Source organism: Aphanomyces invadans (genome assembly GCF_000520115.1).
Source record: "Aphanomyces invadans strain NJM9701 unplaced genomic scaffold supercont1.3, whole genome shotgun sequence".
Classification (NCBI taxonomy): Eukaryota; Oomycota; class Saprolegniomycetes; order Saprolegniales; family Verrucalvaceae; genus Aphanomyces; species Aphanomyces invadans.
This window is the reverse complement of record NW_008580148.1, coordinates 903,760-918,910: the sequence shown is the minus strand read 5'-3', so window position 1 is coordinate 918,910 and position 15,151 is coordinate 903,760. Positions and strand designations below refer to the sequence as shown.

Below are 15,151 nucleotides of genomic sequence, written 5' to 3'. Positions count from 1 at the left end.
ACAAGCTTGTGTTCATAAACATGAAATCGTCAATATGGGTATATACAGGTTATAATGATTGAGGTCAAGGTGGTTTCTCTTCTATTTTGATGCGAATCTGGTGCGTACTGGCACTGTGGCAAGACCGAATAATATTATCATCCCATCTTACTCGTTCAAAGTGTACACGGCATGTGTAATAAAAAAGAAGCCGCCCAATCCTGCCGCCCCAGAAGCTTTTTTGCCCGCAGCCAACATGGTGCAGTCAGCTGGCGACCTCAGCGCGTTCAACATCCAACATGGCTTCGTGGAGGCGCTTGTCCGAGGGTATCGCAGTGGTTTCCTCGACGATGTAGACTACCATCACCTCACCCAGTGCGAGACGTTGGAAGGTAGGGCCATCCCGATGGCAAGATGTGCGGGAGGAATGCCGATCTTTCCATCTGCAATGTAGATATCAAACTCAACTTGCAAGAAACCGACTACGACCAGTTCTTGCAAGACGTTAGCGGCGCCGTCACCCCCACCGTGATTCAAGCCGCCACGACCAAGAAGTTTGTCGACGAGTTTGTCTTTTTGCGCTCGCAAGCCATGGAACCGTTGGGGGAGTTCATGGACTTCATCACGTATGTCTCCCACTTTCGTGGATGTTGAATGACCTGGCCATCTCACGCTGTGATGCCATGTCGCAGGTACGAGTACATGATCGAGAACTTGATGCTGCTCCTGAAGGGCACGATCAACGGTCGTGACGTGAACGAATTGATTGCCCAGCTGCATCCCCTCGGCAAATTTGAAGACTCCATCATGCGCAGCATCTGCACGTTCGAAAACAGCTCGAAGGGGTACGCAGACCTGTACGAGTGCGTGCTCATCGACACCCCGATCGGCAAGTACTTTCAGCAATTCTTGGCTGAGAACGCAGCCGAGAACAGACTGGGCGAAGCGTCGCAAGTGCGCAACATCTTGGAAGAAGTCCAAATGGAGATCATCAAGAATTCCATGCTCAAGTTGTGGCTCGAAGACTTTTACACGTTCTGCCAAGAGGTGGGCAGCGAAACCGCCGTCATCATGGGCATCATCTTGCGCGCGCGCGCCGACCGCATTGCGATCAACATCACGCTCAACTCTTTCGGCACGCCATTGAATGAACCGAGCCTTCGCATCTCGGACCGAAAGCAGTTGTACCCGTCCATCGGGGAGCTGTACCCGGCTGGTACTGAAGCGCTGTCGGAAGTCGGCGACGAAGCATCGTTGGGGCTCGTTTTGGAGCCTCACCAAATCTACCGCAAAATTTGGGAAATCCACCAAAGCGAGGGCGTCGACAACAAGTCGATCGACGATGCGTTTTACGAGCGCGACGTCATGATGTGCGAGCTCGCGTTCCAGTCCCAGATGCACTTTGGCTGCTTCTACGCATTTGTCAAGCTGAAGGAGCAGGAGGTGCGTAACCTCGTCTGGATATCCGAGTGCATTGTCCAGAACCAGCGCGACGCGATCCAAAACTTCATCCCGATCTTCAGCGAAAACGCCCCGTGGCGCGTCGCAGCCAAGGGCCCCGGCCACCATTAGCGAGATCCTTTCCTAGATATCGTGCATCTCTACCCCGTCCGCGTCGGCGGCATCCTCTTCCTCGATTGAATGGTCTTCATGTTGATCGTCGTGTGTTCGATTTGCCCGGGACGCGCCAAGGAAGTCTAGTAAAGTTCGATAGCTCCACAAAGTACGCATAATATATCTCCTGCATTGTCTGTCCATAACTCTTAGAAGTACGACCGGGTGAACCGTACTTATGGTGTATGGTATTGTGGCACATTGGCAGGTCAAGACGATGGTGTGGTTGAGTACCGTCGCGCGGCGCGGGTTCTCCGCGCAGGTGTTCGATCGAGGTGCGGTCGCATTTTCCAACATGGATGTATACTTAAGGACTTGCCTGATTGCTTGATTGGATGGGGGACGTGCGTAGCAATGAAGCGCACGCAGAGGAACAATGTGGCGGCGCTGCTAGACAACAGCAAGGAATACGAGTACTTGCGCGAAGAAGTCGCGAAGCGCCTGGTCGACCGTCTGCAAGATATTGACCGGGACTTCCCAAATGCGCTGGACCTCGGTGCTGGCAGCGGACACATCTTCAAATCGTTGGCGCCAGACGTCGGTTTGGGTGGTGTCACGCACCTCGTGCAGATGGAAGCAGCAGGTTCCTGGACTTCTGTGTCAAATGTGTTCCATCACGTTGCTTTAGAACGGCTGCTCTTGCGCGATGCCGGCACCGACGAGGACAAGAAGCTCGTCGCCAACTGTACAGTTTGTCGACCGCACGTTCTGCACCATTGACGAAGCGCGTGTCCGTAGTGGCCACGCAACGCATTTGCGCCGACGAAGAATTCTTGCCCTTCCCGAAACACCACTTCGACTTGGTGCTGAGTTCGTGCAGCTTGCACTGGGTGAATGATCTCCCGAGCACGTTTTCGCAGGTTTGAACGGACGCTCGGCTTGCTTCACTCACGATGCCACGACAGGTACACGACGTCCTGAAGCCAGATGGCGCGTTCCTAGGGGCGGTTCTAGGCGGCGACAGTCTCATGGAGCTCAGGTGTGTAGTCTTGGAAGTGTAACATCTGATGGAACGAGCAGGAGTGCTTTCATTCTGGCCGACCAAGAGCGTCGAGGGGGCATCATGCCGCACATATCTCCGTTTTTGAACGTGCCCGATACTGGAAACCTTCTCCAAGGCGCTGGTTTTACACTGCCAACAGGTTTGCATGGTGCTCCGACGTGATGCACTTACTGTGGAGCAGTCGACACGGACTACATCACGGTCGAGTACCCCAACGCGTTCTCGGTTATGGAGCACTTACGCGGCATGGGCGAGAACCACGCACCGTTCGCCCCATCTGGATACGTCTCCCGCGATGTCCTGTTGGCGACGGCGTCCATATATCAAGCCATGTTTGGCAACGAAGACGGGTCAGTCCCCGTGACATTCCAGGTGTGTGTCGGCGCATCAGTGTGCGATATTTGAGTTGGTGTGCCAGGTGATTTACTTCATTGGATGGAGCCCGCACCAGAGCCAACAAAAGCCCAAGGCCCGAGGGTCCGCGACCGTGTCGCTCAAGGACTTGCCGACGGTGCACCACTCGGCCGGAGCCAAGCAACAGTAATACTCCAGCAACGTGCTCTTTTGATGCTCGCAACTTTGCGGTAACGTGTCGAGAGGACGGAGAGACAATGTCATCGTGGCGAACGCATTCGATCCGATGGACTTGCAATTTTGTCACAAGTGGACATATCTCAACGGCACGTCGTTCTCGTGAACGGCGGCGCTCGATCAGGCAGGGCCGACACGCCAAGCCACCTCCGAGTTGCGTGATCGACACGAGGTGAAAATGTTGCGAAGGGATGGTTGCGCTGCCTCATCGTCTTACAGGAGTTCAGCATCGGTACATTTTTTGTTCCGTGTATCCAGGAACAGAATCCACGGACTGGATGGACGTTTACTTAGATTAGCGTGGCGACGGAGGGCCGAGCAAAACTATATGCTTCGGCGTGCCTTGATGCTGATGGGTTGGCATGGGAAAATCGATAGATCGCTACTTGTTTTGGTTTGCATCGGGATGGAACGAGTGTGGAGGAATTGGTGGCACTCTGTGGTGTTCGAACACGAACTGGCGCTGAGACCACGACGCCACTAGAACGACGAAGGGACGAATTCATGCGCCTTCGCGTTCAACTTTTGGCTTCGACTGTAGAATCCACGAGTGCCATCCGGGCCCTTCGCCAAGAGATACCCGGCAGACGGTTTTGTCGACATGGCGAGGGGGACTCTCTTGGCCGAGTACCCCGACGACGAACTCCGTTCAGGCTCGGGACGCTTCGTGGACATGGCGAAGCCGCGATCACGCTTACGTGAATTGGACGGATTGTTCGATTTCTTCATCATGGCAGCCGCGAAGCGGGGCGCGGTGCAGACGACGGACGCGGGACCGAGCGAAACAAGAAGTCCCTGGCACCGACTTGGGTGCAGAAATTGAACAAAGTTCGATATTCGAGCAAATTTTTTTCCATCGTCCTACATGTAAGTATGCTGGGCGGAATAATATTGTCCTGATTTTTCTCGAATCTTGAGTGTGGACGAATCGTTCAAAGAATCGTCGCATGCTGGTCGACGGCGCCGAATCTCCATGGCGGCGAGCGCTGTTGTGGCGACGATGCGTATTTATCACTCGCGAAGGGCGTGGCGCAGAGGAACGAGAGTTCTTAGTGGCATTGGGTAGATCTGGCAAGGTCAAGTTTGTGTAAAAACACCAGCTCCACGAGACGGTACTTCCACGACAAGCGGAACCCTCACCCAGCGCCACCCCATCGCTTTTTTTTTAATTTTGATCGCATGATGCCATGTGTGGGATTGTGAAGCCAGGACGACGACAGCCAAGTGTCGGCGGCTGTCGTGACCGTTCCTCGGTAACAACTCCAACGGACCACTTGACGAGACTCCGTTCAGTTCCATGGCAGCGGCCGTTCAAGGACGCGCAGCGAGAAAGCTGGGATGTCGGACACGTACCAAAAAACACGTTCGTGCGTGTTTTTCGTTCTCGTGTTCATTCCTATGCAGAGTATTCGTTTGACTTATCGAAGTACTAGTGCAGTCGTTAGGAAGACCTGTCGACTTGACGGTCCTTGGACTCCGAGGTGGCAGCTGCTTGAACGGCGTCGTCCCATCCCGGACGTGAACGTCCGTCATCGCGGAGCCCACCACGTCGTCGTTTCCTCGAGTTTCTCTTGGTGTCTCTGGACTTCATTCGAACTTGGAGGTGTTCTCGCTCTCATTGAGAGAGTGCTACATTTCTTCAACCTCGTATGACAAACGGGACGTGTCTCGGTTCGATCGACTGGAAGGTGTCAAGAAGAGCTCCATGGGCGATGGCCCCATTCGTTGTGAAACACGCGAGGGCCCGTTGGCCGCCACCCCATCACGCGATAGCTTCCACCAACAGCCGTCGTTCGTTTCAGTGGACTTACGTGTCTCAATGTGGCTACTGGAGAGTGGACAGAGAGTGTCTTGCGAGTCCATGCCGTGACGGCATCAGTCCCTCAAATTGCGCCATTGGATTGGCTAAAATCCAAATAATTGTGAGATCGCGCGATTGGATTGGACAGTTTTGGAGGCGAGCACGGTGTAACACACCCACGACGGTTCTCCAGCCGACGCTGCGCTGCGCCAAACTCGATCTCGCTGCGTGGGATGGCGAACGGCGAGTCGTCTGGAGGTGGCGGCGCCACTCGGCCTCTATCTTCCGCCCCCGCGGCGATGTACAAACCAACAAACAAGCACTTCCAACACGTCATCGATGTCGCTCGCACAAGCAGCACGAGCTTAATTGCTCTCACACCTACGAACGTCGGTCTCGAAAGGAAACTCTCGAGTGCGAAACCCGCGCCGGCATCGTCGACACGATCGCAGTCGCTGCCGACCACAGCGGCCGAGCGCAGCAGGTCGTCGCCCATGAATTCATTCACGGCCGCCATGGAGATTGAAGACTGGTTCATTGCCCCGACGTATGTATGCTCTATCCACTCGACCAAGGACGGCCTCATTGGTACGTCCCTCCAACTGCCGCACGTGTTAACATGCAACCAGAGAGTTATCGGCACGCCCTTGTTCCCAAAGACGAAATGATTCAGGTTGTGGTGAAGCAAATCAAGCACCAGACCTACTCATACGTCACGCCGCTCACGTTCGTGATCAAGATCCATCACCTATCGCACGAATTCAAAATCGACTACGGCGACTATCGCAAGTTCATCCGCACCATGGTCGCCACTCCCATGTTTGAAAGTCCGATTCGCGCCCTGTACGTATCCAAGCTGCTTGAAGATTCGTTCGCGGGGGCAATGCGGCGCGCGGTTGCGTCCATTGAGTACTTGTCCAAGGAGCTCGCGATCGCTCTCAACGACCTTGTTCAGATTCCCCATCTCGCCGCCCACCCGACATTTCTCAAGCTTGCGCGCATTGATTCGTTCCGTGCCATCTTTGAAGTTCTCGTCCATGGGGCGTCCAACCACGGGGCATGGCAGCTACCTCCCGCGCACCGCAAGGACGCCCCGACCCCCATGCCCGTAGACGATGACGAAGTCGACAACAGTTCAAATTCGACCGAGCCCACGTCGCTCGACGGATCGCAGGACTGCCTCTGTGCGCTCTTTGCGCACGGCACAGCCATCTTCGCCAGTCACATTGCTGGAGTCGCCACCCCGTCACCATCGCTCGACGGCCCCAATACCGGCGCAGCGCTTGTAGACTGCCAGTTGTCCGTCGAGAAGGTGCTATGCATGTACCTGATGCAGTCGCGATCGCTCCTTGTCTTCTACGCCGACACGGTATGTCGCTCGTCCATGCGGTGTTTGATGGCCATTCCATAGCTGTACACTCTCGACAAGACTCACTTCAACGCGCAAAAGCAGTACCAAAAGTGCATCGTGGCAGGCTTTGGGGCCAAAGCGTTGTTTCAAATCTCGCGGATATCCAAGACCGAGTGGGCTCTCGTGGACGTGCGCTACCCCACCGTTGCCTTGCTGTCGCTCCAGCTTCAAAAACAAAGCGGTCGGAAGCCATCGGTAGCCATGTACCGCGTTCTGCCGCGCGGCCAACCGTCGGAATGCATTGGGATGTTTTACAAACATCGGCGGCGGTACGAGTTTCAGCTGCTCAGCGAACTCTTGACCCAGGGCAAGATCACGACGTCGATCTCGATTGCGTCCGGACTTGTCAACCACAAGTACCGCCATAACGTGCTGTGCAGCGTCGCCGGTGGACGCAGCGACGAATTCGTCTCGGGCGGCGCAGGAGCAGCCACGGCACTGTCGCCGGCGCTGCTGATGACGAGTGCCATGAGTGTGCCACAGATGAACTTGTCCAAGCAGCGGCTGCATGTGAGCGATGGCGCTGATGTGCTCCTCCACATTGGCTTGGCCGTGTCGTTTGACATCCTCATGAGTGCGCGGCCGCTTTTCCAACGGTCCGACTTTATCTATTAAGGCAACACAACCCCATGCAGAAATGTTCCGTGTGGACCACCCTCCCAATGCATTTGTCTAGTTGGCAACGAGCTTGTACAGGTCCGTGCGCTTTTGCATCGCGGTGGGGATGTTGCGACGCATCTCGTCCACTTGTTCGATATCAATGTCGGCGTATACGATCGCTTCTTCGTGTGACGTCGTGGCAACCACGTCGCCCCAAGGCGACACAACCGACGAATGACCCCATGCTTGGTACCCGCTTTCGGGGCCGCGAGCGGGAGACGTCGCCGCCACAAACAATTGGCTGTCCACCTACAGCAAGTCAGAGGGCTTCAACGGTTGTAGCAATCATACCGCTCGCGCACGTTGGAGCAATTCCCAGTGTGCGGGACCCGTCGTGAGGTTGAACGCGCCAGGATACATGAGAAATTTGGCGCCCGCTTCCTTCATGAGCATCGACAATTCAGGGAATCGAATGTCGTAGCAAATGCCGACCCCAAACTTACACCAAGGGGTGTCAAACACAGTCACTTGGCTACCTCCAGTAAGCGTATCGGATTCCTTGAATGTGATCTTGCCGGGCACGTCGATGTCGAACAAATGCACCTTGCGGTGCTTCGTGATCAACGATCCATCCGGGCCTGCGATCACACAGGTGTTGTAGATCTTTCCGTTGTCACGTTCAGGAATGCTTCCCCCGACCAAGTAGATGTTGAGCTTTTTCGCCAACGACAGGATAAGGTGGGTCGACGGGTGATCCGCTTCTGTCACTTGAGAACCAGCCGGAATCTCCTCGGCATATTGGGGGAACGACGACGTTGCGTACGGCGAGTTCCAGCATTCCGGAAGAGATACCACTTGCGCGCCATTGCGAGCAGCTTCTTCGACAGCAGCTTTCGCGCGTTGGATGTTCACGGGCTTCTTGTCGCCGACGGCCAGTTGGCACAGCGCTACCTTGAACTTGCTTGACGTTCGGCTCATCGAAATCAAAAATGCGAGCGGGGGGTGTCATTTTTAACGCATGATAAAATTATATGACGAACTGTATGAAGTTTTTCTCTTTTTCATGATCATTCAGAAATTTCGTGTGAAAGCAAGAAGTGCGCGAAGAATGCGACGTCGCCCACCGCACCAACGACCACGGACGAGCCTTGAAGTCGGCCCTTGAAGAAGGATGAAGCCCGATCTGCTTTCGATGAGCATGTGCGTGTTGATGCGCCTCCACTAGTGAACTTGCGTTACCATCAGTGAATCTGGACGTTCGACACAGAGTATGATGATATCCACAACGGACTGAGCAGAGTTGGGCCTGTAGTGAGATTCAACCACACGATGCAAAGCAATCGCGTCCACGAGGGATGACGCAGTTACGTATATGACTCAATATGAAGGCGTCACGTTGCCTACGAACCCACGAACGTCGATCGACGCATGGTGGTGGCAAGAGTGAATCCCCAAGGCAGAGTGCGGGCTAGTGCACGTCGTTGGCAAACAATCTGATGTGGAACAGCGTGAAGAACCCAAGGACGCCGCACTTGTTCCTTGATAACCGCGCCAATGCCCATATTGGGATTGGATTCGCCGTCTTGGGTGCCTCTGATTGCGCCGTGGTCCGCCTTGGACGGCATGTCGTGAAGACGAAGGATCGCCATGAACCGTGCGTATGCACGGATGCTAGTGTTGCATTGCCCTCCTTCACCACATGTCCACATCGGCAGCCGACGAGTCGGCAAAAGCTGGCACGTGGTTGAAATCCATCGGATCGCGGTCGCCGTGGTGCCCGTTCGCGCTTGTTTCTTCACAGCATTCTCGCACTTCGTAACTCAGCACTTGGCGCAAGTCGGATCAGTGGGATTCATTCATGTCAGCGGTTGAGCTCCACCCTGGAATCGCGTGATCGATCGAGAAGCCCGTCGTTTGTCAGAGTTGTGTGCCGACGTGCTCATTCTGCAACACCCGACTGCGTACATGCACTGGGATGGTCGTGTCGGCTACGCTGCAAAAGACACTAGGTCCGACTGACACCCTCCACGTTCCAAAGTCGTAAAGCAAGTCTTCCGACTGCATCAGCGCGGCGTTGGCAATCCTCATGGTGTAATTCGCCAAGTCCAAGTGGCGCTTTTGATCTCGCCGTGCCCAATTTGTGGACACTGAGCCCGTTCAACTGGATCAAGATGCGTCGCCTCTACCCGGGTGGAGAGCTCGGCCAAGACACCACCATCGCGTCCAACCGCACGTTGCTGTCGTTCTGGACGCAAACCAGGTGCCATGCAGCAGCGGTGTCGCTCACGTCGACCGTCGACGCCTTGGCGAGCAATATGACGAACCCGGCAGCAACTGCCAGAGCGAAACACGATCGTCGGAGCGTTGCGTGGTGGGGGGATCTCGTTCAAATCGTTTTGAAGCCGGATGATTTGACCGCCTTTCACGCCATGGCATTGGACGCGCGATGATCTTCAAGTGTCTTTCTTGCCGCATATCGGATGGCGACAGGTTGCTGCGCCATCTCTTCGCATCGACGTCGCTTTGGACTTGTGTTTTTTTGCCCTCGAATGTGTGCAAGAAGATCCGACCCGCCGATACACGATCGCATCAAATTGTGCGATTCCATTGCTGAGCAATGGAGCCTCCAATTAGCAAGGAACTGTCGTTGGGTGGCCTTTGGCAAGGAACGCCGGTAGCAACGGATGATGTCTGTCCGCGAGTACGTTTCCACGGGATCGACAGTTCATCCGCTAACGTCCATCGCCCACATGCACCAACGTCACGCTCGAGTGTCAAGGAGATCCACGTCGTTGCACGGCTCTAAAATCGCCACCGACAAATGGACACTGCTGCGTCACTCGCTTCCACAATGCCAAACATCACCCTTGACTGCAGAACGCGCAAGAAGTCCAACGAAGCTCGTGCAGGTGCTCCTCCCACGAAGGAGAACAGTCTAACCGCCGCTGCAATAACTCCCTCCCCATCGACGACTTTACGATGTCAACGCAATGGCGTCACGCTCGTCGAGTGGGTCAGATCATTCGGTCGACGTTCTTGCCGATCCGTTATACCCCATGCATGGAAGACCCCGCTAGTCGATGGGAGAGTGGGTTGTCGACGATTCTTGGCGCTCATCCCGTCCAGTTCGTGCAGGCCATCAAGACGCAAAGCGAGGCCCCAATCGACACACCGCTTGACATTTTCCTCGAGGTCGCCAGCGCAACGTGATGCCGCGTCCCGGAGTTCTTCTTTCGTGTGTCATTATAATTACAAAGGTGCAGCATGGATCAAAACTTCGTCCTCCCAGCGAGATGGCCATCTACGTGGCCTTTTTGTTGCCGCGACGTTTCAGGGCCATCTTGGGCTTGCCCACGCCGCCCTTACCCGCACTGTACTTTCCCCCTTTCCCCACGAGGTGGTTGCCAAGCAATCGCTTCACCGGGTGCTCCTTGTTGCCTTTGTTCTTTTTCCCGAGGGACAGACCCTTGACGCCGTTCATGGTAACGTTGAAGAGGACGTTGCGCTTGTCCTGGTTTTGTGTTGACTTGGTCTTGTTGTTCGAAGGAGAGATCGTCTTTTGTAGCGTGCCTCCGTTGCCACGATGGACCTTAATTTGAACATTCCTCTTCTTTTGCTGCGTTTGCTGAGACGGTTGGTTTAATTGTTTCTTGGGCTGGTTGTTGGGCTGCTGCTTCTTGGGCTGGTTGTTGGGCTGCTTCTTCTTGAGCTGGTTGATGGTTTGCTGCTTCTTGGGCTGGTTGGGCTGGTGTTTGTTGGGCTGGTTGACGCTTTGCTGTTTCATGGGCTGGTTGTTGTTTTGAACCTTCTTAGGGGTGTCGGTGGTTTTATCGTCACCAGCAGAGGCGGCCTTGCTCCTCTTCTTGCGCAGTCGCTTGCGCTGGTTGGGAGTCAAGGTAGTGGCCGACACTTCTTGGGTGGCTGGTTTCGCGACCACCTTTTTCGTTTGCTTCTTCTTCTTCGCAAGTGGCGTCGCGTTAGTGTTGGCTCCTTTCGCCTTCTTGGCCTTGCTGGGCGATTGTTTTCCAGACTTTGCGACGTCGCCCTTCTTGGCAGCCTTGCTTTCGTACTTGTTGGCTTCGCGGCGTTGCTTGATCAAGTCATCGAGGGACAAAACGAGCTGCGCTTCCACCGGTTTGAATGCGTTCACGTTGACGGCCGCCATGCTTTCTCGAGCGACAATGTGCGGCGGACACGAGGAATTTGGAAATGGGAGAACTCGACTAGTCCGCTGTTGAGAAATATTTTGGTCGTCGCCCGATACAAATATCAAGTTGAACACCCGTAAACGGTATTTTCGAAAAAATACCTTCAAGTCGAGCTACCATTGGCTAGTCGATTCGACGCGACGATCTGATTGGCCGTTCGAATTTCGAAGGTTCTACAAAACCAGACGCGGTTGCCACAGTGTACTTGCTACCCAGCACTTCCCCGTTCTCCTTCACCATGGAGCCCCACGCCGCATGCAGGAAGATGCCGCCGAGCGCGACGCGTGCGAAATATCAACGTGATCCTGACGAGAGAAAGCCCGGCATGTGCAGTTTCCCTGCCCAGCAGGACTCTCGTCTATGATTGGTTAGACGCGAAATCGTTGCGTGTGATTGGTCCGTTTCGACTGTAACTCTTGGAGTGGGAGTTTTCAACCAACACGTTCTGCCACTCAGCACACGGACAAGATCCTCGGCGATCATGCTGTCCAACCTCCGCGGCCACGGGCTCTGTGGTGGGTCTGCTGGAGGCAACAACCAGCTAGACATTGTTGACGACGACAATGATATCCACCGATACGAACGAGACCGGCTGCGTCAAACGACACATCCAGGAGGCCGTGACGACAGCTGTCGAAGGAAACGGCCGCCGCAACACCACAACGGCGGCCCATGTGTGCAGCAATCCAGGACACAACAGTTCCAGCCATACCACCACGTGAGTAAACTCCCCAGCGCGCTGCAAATGGACATCCTGGCGGACCACCAGGCACAACACCGCGAGTCGACAATCTGGCGACGGCGGTTTCCTGAAGCAAGCTGGCGGTCACCGAAGCTCCATCCGTCCTCCTGTTCCTTCATTCTGGCATCCAACCAAGACGATAACCCTGTCACCCACTACCACCACCACCACCATCGCGGCCAGGATTTGTAGAGTCGTTGCGACGCTTTCACTCGGTACAGTTTAGAGACCTCGTGTTCAACCAAGGTTTTGTGTCGTTCAGTGCCTTCGCTCCTTTTTGAACGACTCGATGACAAGCCCTTCGACCCCGACAGTCGTCGAGCATGCGAGGTGGTATCCCCGACCGGCATAAAACATCTTTGCCGCTTCCATCGTACCCAGCGTATCCAGGACGATGGCACGGTATCCGCACGCATCAAACGCATGCCGCTCAAGCGCATCGACGAGCTTGGACGCAATCCCGAGTCGCCGCGACTGCCTACTCGCAAGTCACGTTCAACTTACATCTCATGCCATAAATGCCACGTACGCGTCGATGGCGAGACGGCAAAGCTCGGCAACTTCGGCGCCGTCGTGGGGCTTGAGCGCCACGCACCCAACGACCTTTCGCTTGTGCTCATGGGACGTGCCGTCCGTTGATGCATCGTGCACTGTCGCGACCCAAAACCCAGCCAACGATCCGGGAGACAGGTACGTTTGTGGAATGTTCGCCAAGTCAGATTGAAGCGCCTTCGACACGAGCTTTCGCACCGACTTGGACGACGTCGGCAAGTGCCCGGCTTCGAAGATGCGACGGACGTCGCGCTCGTCGCCCACTTGGAACGGTCGAATGGTCACAATAATGGAGGAGAAAAGCTGGTGCGACGTGGTCGTGCCCATTAGAGACGCCGCAGTGGCGGGCCACTTCAACACAGCCTCGAGAGCCGCCGACGCTGGCCGTTCCTTCGATGCTCCGTTTTGGAGAATGATCTGGTTTGTCGCGACGAGGACGCCGTAATGATGGTTGGTCAATATCCAGTCTTCGAACTCGTCGAAGGGTTCGAGACCGGCCACCCTACGAAACTCCATCACCAAGTCCGGATCACTGCATGGGAGCAGACACTACCGAGTTCGCTCGGGTGCGTCCGTCAACGCATCATAGATAGCATTCATCGCGTCGAGGCGGATGCACTGCCAGCCGACATGCCGAAGCAGACGCGTGTACGTTGGGATGCTGGCCATGATTGAAGCTGACCGTAGCGTGCAGCCCTTTGCTTCAAAGTACCGCTGCAGTTGGTGTCCAAATGCATCGGCCAAGCCGATGGGGTCGTACGTGACCAGCATGCAATCGGCAAATGTGGCGCATGCCCACTTCAACAGCGCTGTCGACGCCGCGGGCGCCAAGTACGCCTGTGAAAGAACCATGGAGTTGTCAATTTTGCACTCGGAACTGACAGAGATACCAGCACGCACTCGGCCAACACCAACGTGGGAAGCGAGGGGTCCAAACCGTAGGCTGTCAGCTGATTTTGGAGCATTGGAATGTTGCCCAAATCGCACGCAAAGGCCGAGTACGTCGACGCGGTGCCGTTGTGCTCGTGGTGAACAGTAGCAGACAACGATGTCTTGTCGCTGGTTGTGATGTGGCCGTTCGAGCCAAAGAAGGCAGACGGGTTTGCTTGCACCAACGCGACCTTTTGCGACGAAATCGTGTCGCAGTCCGCCTCATACATATGAACGGGCGAGTGGCGAGCGTCGGACACGAGGCGAAAGAAGAGGGTGTCGAAGCCTGCGCCAAGCGACACGATTTGTGCTGGTTGACAATTGTCCGTAGCTGCTTGAAGAAACAGCGACACAGCGCGCTCCACGGCTAAGTGGCGAAGATAGTACCCGCGGTGAATCTAGCACGTAGGGGTGAGTCGATATTCACCCAGCCGATGGTCGGACCAGCGGGATGCGCCGGGCTGCTTTCTTTTCAAATAGCGATGCAAATGGGTCTTGGAAGTAGTCTTGGTTGACGGCAGATCTAGACAAATCGAGTCACATGTAGCCATACCCCATTCCTTCATGTACATTTTACAATGGATCGCGTCGAACGCTGTCTCGGCCACACCATGGTCGCTCGTGGCCATCTCGATCGATGGTGGTCGGAAAATCGACGGCAAGTTCTCCAGTGGCCAATCAAAACGCCTCGTCCACAGTGAAACAAGTGCAAAGTGCCGTGTCGTCGTTGGCGACGATGTTCGTGCAGTGGGAATCAAGAATCGCCATGGATCCGAGACCACGCACGCACGCCGAGCCATGCCTCGTGCTCCAGACTGGTCTGGCTGACGTAAGCCACGTGTGGCGCGAATGGGCTGCTGCTGCTACGGTATGTTTAATGTCTGGTGCACCGCAAAGCCCCCGACCTACAACCTGCCTTCCTAAGATAGTGTGTTCGGGACTCCTGCGCACTCTGTTGTTATCACCGTCAATCACAGGAAGGTTCAAAACAAACAGTTCGCCATGCACGTGTCGTCATTTCATCCATTCAAAGGAGTGTTCGTTCGGGGTCAAGGCTTCTTTCGTGCCGATGAACTTTCGGCTTGCAACTTGGCAAACACAATGTCACGAATCGTGGCGATCATTTTTGGGTTCGAAAACACTTGGCACACCTGGACACCCGTGAGATCCACACCGAGAGCCGTTTGAAAACAAAACAACAGGGCAGTCCCGACAAGTTCCTCATCGAGATTACCGTGACGTGCAATGCGTTCTCTACACGGTGCTTTCTGTGTGCTGCTGCGTCTGCAGTGGGGGGTAATGGGTTGTTCACGTCCCGGCCTTTCTGCGGATCCTCTCTCGAGACCATCGCATGCGATCGTGCCGTACCTGTGACAAGTGCTGGATAAACTGAATGTACTGCTCGTTGAACGTCAACGCGACAGCGGGATCTGCAGTCCCTTGAAACGGGGTGATTTCGGCTCGGGGCGTTGGGCGATCCGTTTGTGTGGCGGCTGTGGCTTGGACCTGCAACCGTACATGACAACCTTCTTTAGGATTGGGTTACCGTGGGGTGGCGCTTGGACTGGGCTGCGAGTGACATCACCAAGTGGCACAGCAAGTCGTCGTTAGGGCTCCGTTTGCATTTTCGTCGCGACTGCTTCAAACGAAGCGCTGGTTCCTCCACCGAACGATCACCGTCAGTGCGACTCGAGTGTGCGGCGCGATCGATGTTGGCCTA

General features: G+C 55.3%; 9 protein-coding genes across 11 annotated transcripts; 5 read left to right on the top strand and 4 right to left on the bottom strand.

Moving 5' to 3' along the window:
• The first annotated feature begins 192 nt into the window (after nt 1-192).
• H310_01970 (hypothetical protein) lies at nt 193-1,738 on the top strand. The gene is made up of 3 exons (XM_008865329.1): nt 193-371; nt 434-605; nt 672-1,738. The coding sequence occupies exons 1-3, from the start codon at nt 236-238 to the stop codon at nt 1,549-1,551; spliced, it is 1,188 nt and encodes a 395-aa protein (XP_008863551.1). The 5' UTR covers nt 193-235; the 3' UTR covers nt 1,552-1,738.
• Nucleotides 1,739-1,794: 56 nt separating this feature from the next.
• H310_01969 lies at nt 1,795-3,236 on the top strand. Of its 2 annotated transcripts, XM_008865327.1 has the most exons (8): nt 1,795-1,868; nt 1,946-2,176; nt 2,222-2,278; nt 2,332-2,453; nt 2,499-2,572; nt 2,614-2,735; nt 2,778-2,968; nt 3,015-3,236. In XM_008865327.1, exons 1-8 carry the CDS (start codon nt 1,811-1,813, stop codon nt 3,138-3,140), a joined length of 981 nt encoding a protein of 326 aa, XP_008863549.1. In that variant the 5' UTR covers nt 1,795-1,810; the 3' UTR covers nt 3,141-3,236. The 2 variants fall into 2 exon arrangements, with proteins under 2 accessions (XP_008863549.1, XP_008863550.1); XM_008865328.1 differs by lacking the exon at nt 3,015-3,236 and having other exon boundaries at nt 2,778-3,008.
• On the bottom strand, nt 2,925-3,997 carry H310_01968 (hypothetical protein). Its single transcript, XM_008865326.1, has one exon. The coding sequence runs from the start codon at nt 3,917-3,919 to the stop codon at nt 3,668-3,670; it is 252 nt and encodes an 83-aa protein (XP_008863548.1). The 5' UTR covers nt 3,920-3,997; the 3' UTR covers nt 2,925-3,667.
• A 1,151-nt stretch (nt 3,998-5,148) lies between these two features.
• Nucleotides 5,149-7,980, top strand: H310_01967 (hypothetical protein). The gene is made up of 3 exons (XM_008865325.1): nt 5,149-5,576; nt 5,618-6,357; nt 6,400-7,980. Exons 1-3 carry the CDS (start codon nt 5,222-5,224, stop codon nt 7,012-7,014), a joined length of 1,710 nt encoding a protein of 569 aa, XP_008863547.1. The 5' UTR covers nt 5,149-5,221; the 3' UTR covers nt 7,015-7,980.
• Nucleotides 6,900-7,982, bottom strand: H310_01966 (hypothetical protein). The gene is made up of 2 exons (XM_008865324.1): nt 7,351-7,982; nt 6,900-7,308 (listed from the first exon to the last, which is right to left on the bottom strand). Exons 1-2 carry the CDS (start codon nt 7,975-7,977, stop codon nt 7,072-7,074), a joined length of 864 nt encoding a protein of 287 aa, XP_008863546.1. The 5' UTR covers nt 7,978-7,982; the 3' UTR covers nt 6,900-7,071.
• A 100-nt stretch (nt 7,983-8,082) lies between these two features.
• Nucleotides 8,083-11,198, top strand: H310_01965 (hypothetical protein). The gene has a single exon (XM_008865323.1). The coding sequence runs from the start codon at nt 9,821-9,823 to the stop codon at nt 10,523-10,525; it is 705 nt and encodes a 234-aa protein (XP_008863545.1). The 5' UTR covers nt 8,083-9,820; the 3' UTR covers nt 10,526-11,198.
• A 444-nt stretch (nt 11,199-11,642) lies between these two features.
• H310_01963 lies at nt 11,643-14,093 on the bottom strand. Of its 2 annotated transcripts, none has more exons than XM_008865321.1 (6): nt 14,009-14,093; nt 13,876-13,954; nt 13,392-13,829; nt 13,055-13,338; nt 12,479-13,003; nt 11,643-12,427 (listed from the first exon to the last, which is right to left on the bottom strand). In XM_008865321.1, the coding sequence occupies exons 3-6, from the start codon at nt 13,659-13,661 to the stop codon at nt 12,208-12,210; spliced, it is 1,299 nt and encodes a 432-aa protein (XP_008863543.1). In that variant the 5' UTR covers nt 13,662-13,829; nt 13,876-13,954; nt 14,009-14,093; the 3' UTR covers nt 11,643-12,207. The 2 variants fall into 2 exon arrangements, with proteins under 2 accessions (XP_008863543.1, XP_008863542.1); XM_008865320.1 differs by having other exon boundaries at nt 14,002-14,091.
• H310_01964 (hypothetical protein) lies at nt 11,647-12,210 on the top strand. The gene has a single exon (XM_008865322.1). The coding sequence runs from the start codon at nt 11,689-11,691 to the stop codon at nt 12,139-12,141; it is 453 nt and encodes a 150-aa protein (XP_008863544.1). The 5' UTR covers nt 11,647-11,688; the 3' UTR covers nt 12,142-12,210.
• A 387-nt stretch (nt 14,094-14,480) lies between the features above and the next one.
• Nucleotides 14,481-15,013, bottom strand: H310_01962 (hypothetical protein; the record flags this gene model as incomplete). Its single annotated transcript, XM_008865319.1, has 4 exons — nt 14,481-14,582; nt 14,666-14,755; nt 14,800-14,937; nt 14,978-15,013. 4 exons carry the CDS (start codon nt 15,011-15,013, stop codon nt 14,481-14,483), a joined length of 366 nt encoding a protein of 121 aa, XP_008863541.1.
• Between the last annotated feature and the right edge of the window lie 138 nt (nt 15,014-15,151).